The 7,409-nt window shown below is 50.7% G+C and overlaps 1 protein-coding gene across 1 annotated transcript; it reads left to right on the top strand.

Annotated features, from left to right (window-relative positions):
- Positions 1–2,010: 2,010 nt before the first annotated feature.
- FOXI2 (forkhead box I2) lies at positions 2,011–6,932 on the top strand. Its single transcript, XM_069611481.1, has 2 exons — positions 2,011–2,818; positions 5,448–6,932. Exons 1-2 carry the CDS (start codon positions 2,221–2,223, stop codon positions 5,957–5,959), a joined length of 1,110 nt encoding a protein of 369 aa, XP_069467582.1. The 5' UTR covers positions 2,011–2,220; the 3' UTR covers positions 5,960–6,932.
- The last annotated feature ends 477 nt before the right edge of the window (positions 6,933–7,409 follow it).

Here is a 7,409-nt window from a genome sequence, read left to right as displayed (position 1 = left end):
GATCCCAACTTAAAGCGTTACAAAAAACCCCCAAAAAAGTTACGCAAAATCATCACTTATGCACACCTTCATTAGAGAATAAACTGCAAACGCCTTAGGAATTGCAGATTTGGGCAACATATCATTAAATTGGGCTATATGTGGAATGGAACGACACCAGAACCATGTGTGTAGGACATACGTTGACCACAATGTCAAGCGTTACAAAAATCGTTACATAAAAATCGTCACTTATGATTTTATATCATAGGGTAGATTTAAGGACAGGGTGCTCAAGTTTCTCGCTTGCATGCATGAGAAAGCCATCCATTCCTATGTTGTTTTCTTTGAAAATCTGAAACGTGTATTTTTGTCTTTTCCATTTTAAATGTAGGACTACAAATCTCAGAATTCTAAGAGAAAACAAAACTCCGAGGTTGGAGGTAAGGAATTACCGGCACCGGTAAGGGTGCCGATGCCGGTAATCCCTTACCTCTGTATTCCGAGGTCCCTTTGCGGGTCCTTCCTTACCTCCAGCTTTTAGCAAAGGTACTTCGGAGGTAATTACGGTACCGTAATTTACGGTGACGTAATTACCTCCTTCCCTATTCCCATTGAGCCCTATGGGGCAGAAATGGGAATGGGGAAGGCAAAAGGTGAATGGGGAATTACCGGTCCCTCCAACCCTGGAATGGACCGGTAATTACTCCATTCACCATGCCGGATTTGGGACGGTTTCGGAGGCAACCATGGAGCTAATTACTCCATGGTTAGCTCTGCACCCGGAATGAGGCATGTCTCTGTCGTGCATGGAAAGGGGGAAGAGAGATCTCTATTAAAGCATGCACTTTAATCGAAAGAACATGTCAGTAAATCTGAAAAATGGCGATCTAGCTTGTTTGGTGGCGTATACCACAGACCAGATCACTGACCTTCTTCAAAGGTGTATTTAAGAACGAAGACAGAAGTCATTCCAGTGTTCACGAATAGCAATGGTAGCTGTTAATAACATGAGCGAAGTAAAAAAAAAATCCAACTTCCCTGTCTGAGCAAACTTTCCATAGCAGTTTCCTAATTCTATTTTTACTGTGATCCCCAATGAATGAGCCCGCGGTGCACCGGCTTCCGCCTGTCAGAGGTAATCTCTCGCGTGGTGCGACTTGCAAACACCGCTGTTTACTGGTAAACAGAGGGGGGCCCGCCTTGGGACACACACTGCGCTCCTGTCTTAGGCAGCGCCCGTCCCCGCCTCGTGTTGGAAGCTGTCCACAGAATCCACGAATTCAAGAGTTCTACAAGAAAACAGAAGTGCCTTCTCCAAACCCCAAATGATAATTAAAAGGGAAAAGGAACACACGCATACGACACGTGTGTTAGGAAACGCCCGGCTGGTAAAAGGGTATACGCACTATTATTAACTTTGCTGACGCTTCCCGCTGCTACTGTTTAGTTGGAGCATGGCGAGGAGCGGGGGGCAAGTTCATCATTTTAGCTGAATTCTAGACTTTTTTTTAGAGAGACACGTCTACAGAATGATCGTATTTGATGATAAGCGCTGCTTTCACTGCCCCTTCTATAGCCAGCGTCGCTGACCCATCTGCAATGTACACTAACCCGCCTAAAGTAAAAGTTATTGGCGAGTCACACGCCCTTAACATTCATAGTTATAACATAAAACAGGGCGCAGCCAAACCGATATATAGGTATACATGCAAAAGGATTAGGGCTACAGATATCACAGGTGCGGTGGCACTGGGGCAGGGTGGTCAGGATAGGAAAGGGCACGTGCAGGGCATATGAGGGGAGCAGGTCTTGTGCTCTGCCGGACGAGGCTGTGGTGGTGAAGTGCGCAGTCCTGGCTAGGGTGGGAATGGTGCAGTTGCGTGTGAGACTTGCGGACCTGGTGAAGTGGGGAGGGGACTCGGCCAGAGGTCTGGACTGGGTAAGCGATGCTTACCTGGAGTTAGGAAGGGGGCGTGGGCGGTGTTTTTGGCGGACTGAGGTGAGCAGTGGCGGTGTCAGGTAGATGGTGGTGGGCGTGCTGGCGGCCTTGGGAGGCGGGCCTGCGCCGCATTACTTTAGATATCGTCAACTGCACGTCCTGAAGTTGGAGCTCGCACGGGAAGCCGCTGCCGGACATGACTTAAGTGCCCAGCCCCGGCGCGCCCCTAATCTCGTCAGTGCTGAAGTGCTGGCTGCACCCCGTCCTGCTGCTTTTGAGGGTTCCTGTCACGCAGGATTATGAACGCTTTCAGCCAGCAGCCCGCAGCTCCCCAGTCGGCCCCCCTGCAGCACCCCAATGCTCACGATATCCTAGACATGGCCGTGTACTGTGATAACTTCAGCGTGTACCAGCAAAACCTGCACCACCACACCCAGAGGACGGCATCGGCAAACTCGGCCAACTACGGCCTAAGCGACTTCAGCACCCCGGCTTCCAACCCCTACCTGTGGCTCAACTCTCCTGCCATCAACCCGGCCACTTACCTCTCTGGGACTAACGGGGGCCCCTATATCCAGTCGGGCTACGGGGCCAGCCAGAGGCAGTTTCTGGGGGCCACCTCGGGCTTTGGGGGGGCCGACCTGAGCTGGCTGTCCCTGTCCAGCCAGCAGGACTTCTTCAAGGTGGTGCGGCCGCCGTACTCGTACTCGGCGCTCATCGCCATGGCCATCCAGCACAACGGCGCCAAGAAGCTGACGCTCAGCCAAATCTACCAGTACGTGGCCGACAACTTCCCCTTCTACAAGAAGAGCAAGGCGGGCTGGCAGAACTCCATCCGCCACAACCTGTCGCTGAACGACTGCTTCAAGAAGGTGCCCCGCGACGAGGACGACCCTGGTAAGGAAGCGCCCCCCTGGCCCGCGCCAGCCACTGCATGCCTGCCCTGTCCGATGCATGCCATCATGTGCGATATTGAAACAGAGATAAGATCAAATGCATAACCTCTATGCAATCTTAGGGCCCGATTCATGGAACTTCTATCACGGTGCAAAGTGACTTTGCACTGACAACAAACACCCTGATTCACAGAGAGGTGCAAAGTGTGTTTGCAGTGCAAAGTGACTTTGCATCACTTTTGCACAGCTCTGTGAATCACAGCTCTGTGAATCAGTGCAATTTTTGACAGTGCAAAGTCACTTTGCACTTTGCACCTCGCGAAAAGTTCTGTGAATCGGGCCTTACTGTTTTACATATTGTGTTTTAAAAAAACATCTATTTTGTTGTAGTTTTCTATACTGTCAGTTGGCTCCCCAGAGTTTAAATTGGCCGCATTATAAAATAACCGCACGAGCGAGACGGCGTTCCCTTTATTTTTCGGAGCCTACAGTGTGCAGTAATTCACATTATTTCTTAGAAAATAAAGCACTATAGTCTAGTGTCCATCAGTGTGTGGTTATTTCCTCTGGGGAAATGTTTTTATAACCTGTTAGACAACAGAACAGTGCAGGGGGGGATTTTTAAAAGCAACAGACAGGGGATATAGCAGCAATGCTACCTTTATTAGGTTACATCCTCATTGGTATGGTTTGTTCCCTATTTTTTAAGACCACGCTGCTCCCTTCCTCGGCACCGCCAGGGGCAGAGACCCCTGCGGTCTTGAAAGCCAGTTGAGGGGTCGGGGTCGCCTACTGAAGGCATCCTTGCTGCAGCATCCCACGCTTGTGTTTTTTTCTTTGCTTTTTGCGGGAGCAAGTCATCCACAGGGTCCTGAAAGCCAGCAGACACGCACATTGAGTTGGCCCACTAAAGTATCCTCGCTGCAAGGTTCCCAGTAATGTTCTGCTTTCTGAGCGAGAGGGGTGGATGGACGGATGGAAAGCTGGGGAGAGAGAGATGTGGGTGGCTAGATATACAGGCCCTTCTTCACACAGCGTTTTTCAATGGCTTTTTGCCAATATGTGAATGAGGCCCTTACATAGATAGATGGATGGATAGATGGATAGATAGATGGATAGATGGATGGATAGATAGATGGATAGATGGATGGATAGATGGATAGATAGATGGATAGATAGATGGATGGATAGATAGATAATCTGCTTTTGAGTTACTTATTGAAGGGGATATGTATGGGCTCCTAGGTCCAAGCAGGGGTGCCGAGTATGCGGGTGCTCAGGGGCCTGGGTGCCCCCCAGAAAATGTCATCTGCAAACTGGGAAAGGCCATCTGCACAAAAGTCCCTATACTTTGAATGAGACTTTCGTTGTCTTCCGTGCACCCCCCCCCCTCCCACTCCCCAAAACCTAAAGTCGGTGCCTCGGGGTCCCAGGGAGCAACAAACCCAAAGTTGGGAGCTTGCATGCTTAATGGGACTGCCCAAGGTGCCTAAGGACGTACCACAAAACCGAAAGCTATATTTCATGTATGCCCCCCTCCTTTAATGTACTAGTCTGAAAAGATGTCATTCTGGGCTTGTGAGATGTTCTTAGAAGTCGGATGCCTTGAAGAGGCAATAGCCCTCTCCTGTGCTTTCTTGATTACTATTGATGAACCCTAGAAGTCCGGCACAGCAAGCACCTGTGCCCAGGAAGGAAGCACTCGCCCCTGCGCCTATATCCCGAATGACATTCTTCCCAATGAAACACGACAACGCTTCCAGATCTATCTGCCTGTGTGTCTATCTATTGATCTATCCATCTGTCGGTTTATCTATGCCGCTCAGTGATTCACGTGTGAGGGTGTTTGCCAGGGCTCAGCCCTGGCACTTAGTTTGTAGCCCTGGCCCTTATTGTCTCAGACTCACTGAAATTATGCAGTGGTGATGGTCGGTGCATCCATCAACCACAATGAGCAAATGCGAGCTGCAGTCTCACCCCAAATATGTGGACACTGTGGGGAGCGGCTATGGCTGGTGGCAGCAGTGGTGGGGAACTGCCCACCCGCAGTGTCACAGGAGTGCCAGAAAATATTTGAGCACTTACTTGACTTTTTTTTTAATACAAATTAAGCACTGATCCCATTTGATATCCCAAACTTCAAATGCACGTGCGCTTGTCAGTTTAGAAGCGAATGCGAATGAATGGGGTTTATTTATAATTATGATGAATGTAGTCTGATTGTTTCATTTTTAGAATATGGTGTGAAAGGTCATTTTTAAAACAAAGCACAATGAAAAATGCACTTTAACCAAAACGATGATGCGCAGTGTCCATCTTTTTTCTGAAAAGTGACCCCATGCAGGTGACAATTACAGTCATAGTAGTTCTCTGTTATACGGTGACATGCTGCCCTACCACTATGCTACCAGGCTGCTTTAACGTGCAATAGTAAACATGCTCGAACGGTACTTTACAATAATATATCGTATGCAAGGGGATCTCGAAATGCAAAGAAATCTGGAAATGTTTCTTAAATAATATGTGCCTGTAAAGTGTTAAGGTAGCGGTTGCTTAGCACGTTTACACTGTTTGTTTTTAGAGTGGCTGTAAGCTGATGGGGTGCACCTTTTCTCTTTTTCTCTTTACAGGGAAAGGGAACTACTGGACCCTGGACCCCAACTGCGAAAAAATGTTCGATAACGGGAACTTCAGGAGGAAGCGGAAGAAGCGATCCGAGACCCTAGCTCCCACTGGGGCGACTGAAAAAGCCGAGCAAAAGGCCACTGCCCTCAAAGGCCTCGTCAGCAGAGGCCTGCCGGGGACTGGACCCACCGAGCTGCAGGACTGCTCTCCGGGGAGGGAGGCCAAGCCCCCGCCCGCGGCCCAGGACTCCAGCCTGAGCCACACGGGCTTCGGGGCGAGCACGAACTCCCTGCCGCTCAGCGGGCACGCGGCCCTCGCCCCCAGGCAGTACGCGCCAGGCAGGCCGCCAGGCACCGGACTCAACACCTACCACCCTGGCAGCAGCGCGGGGCTCAGCGTGAACACTGGGGCACCGTCCGGCCCTAAAATGAACTACTACACAGCCCAGCAGCAGGGCAGCGGGGGCGGCTTCAGCGTCAGCCACCTGATCTACCACAGAGAAGAGTCGGAAGTGTGAGGGGGCTGTGGTGCACCCGCCCCCTTCCCCTTCTAGCGGCTGGACGGCACCTTCACCCTAGCCTTGTGAGGCCTGGCATCGCCATTGCCTTCGTAAACACCGCCCCTGTGCAGAGATCCCCGCTGTCAGTCACTGGGTCGCCCATGTTCAGTGCCAGGCCTTAATTCACCAAGAGCACGCAATTGTGTGGTCCCAGTAAACTTCCCTTGAAAGAAGGCAACGCAAGCGCCTAATAGCAATGACTGAGAAAGCAAGTCCCGGTGACACGGGGGTATGTTTCGCTCTTCCGGCGGCTTCTCATGGACGCCACCATCAGAAGCTCGTGGTGCGTTTACACTAGTGACCGTCTCGGACTGGCCTGCAGGGCAATAGGGCTATGCTCTAAGTGCAGGTATAACATCCTAGCCTCTGCCAGATTTTTTGTTCACGGAGGGAAAAGTTTTTTATTTTTTTATTTTTCCAAAGTGGGCCATCTACACGAGTTACTTTACTGTGCAGCTGGTAGCTGTGGTCAAGGCTACTGAACTAAGATTCTTTACAATGCAGAATATAAAACACATTTGACCTAAACACTCCCCTTTTGCTACTACTTAAGCAGTGTGACATAAGGAACGAATGGCCGTGGCTCACTTTTTTTATTGGTCCTCCAGTCGATTTCATGCCCAAGTGCGAACATGAATAGTGACGTCGACTCAATGCGCATGGGAGCGACCCAGAACTGTGACAGAGCTGCACCCACCCTGAATACTTTCCAAAAACACTTTGGGCGAGTTCGTTGGACCTGTGTGAGTTGTTGTACATAGGTATGACTTTGTAAGTAAAATCCACAGGGATGGAACTGCTCTGCGAGGGGCGGGAATATTGAGCAATGCATTCATACAGGCTATTCAATGAATTTGGAATACGAACCCAATGCAGCTCTCTTTTTCAGAAAGTACTGTTGTCTGTAAATAAAAAGTTCTATTTGAAACAAGTCGTGGGCGTGTTACTGTATCCTCATTGGGGCTGAGCAAGACTGATTGACAGAGCGTTTTCCTATGGGAATGCGCCATTACAAACTGCTTGTGTGTACAAGGTCCTTAGTGAAGTCTTCTTGCAATGGACCGGTCGCAGCGGGGTGAGTGGACCGGTCACAGCGGGGTGAGTGGACCGGTCGCAGCAGGGTGAGTGGACCGGTCGCAGTGGGGTGAGTGGACCGGTCGCAGCGGGGTGAGTGGACCGGTCGCAGCGGGGTGAGTGGACCGGTCGCAGTGGGGTGAGTGGACCGGTCGCAGCGGGGTGAGTGGACCGGTCGCAGCAGGGTGAGTGGACCGGTCCAAGCGGGGTGAGTGGACCGGTCGCAGCAGGGTGAGTAGGTGCTTGCATGTTCGAGGTGGGAGAGTAGTTTCTGGCGATCCATTTATACAGAGCTTCTCTCGGCAGGGACAAGGAAACGGCGTCCTATCTCCAG

Source organism: Ambystoma mexicanum, chromosome 8 (assembly GCF_040938575.1).
Source record: "Ambystoma mexicanum isolate Mex_15411 chromosome 8, UKY_AmexF1_1, whole genome shotgun sequence".
Lineage (NCBI taxonomy): Eukaryota > Metazoa > Chordata > Amphibia > Caudata > Ambystomatidae > Ambystoma > Ambystoma mexicanum.
This window is presented reverse-complemented; position numbering and strand designations above follow the sequence as displayed.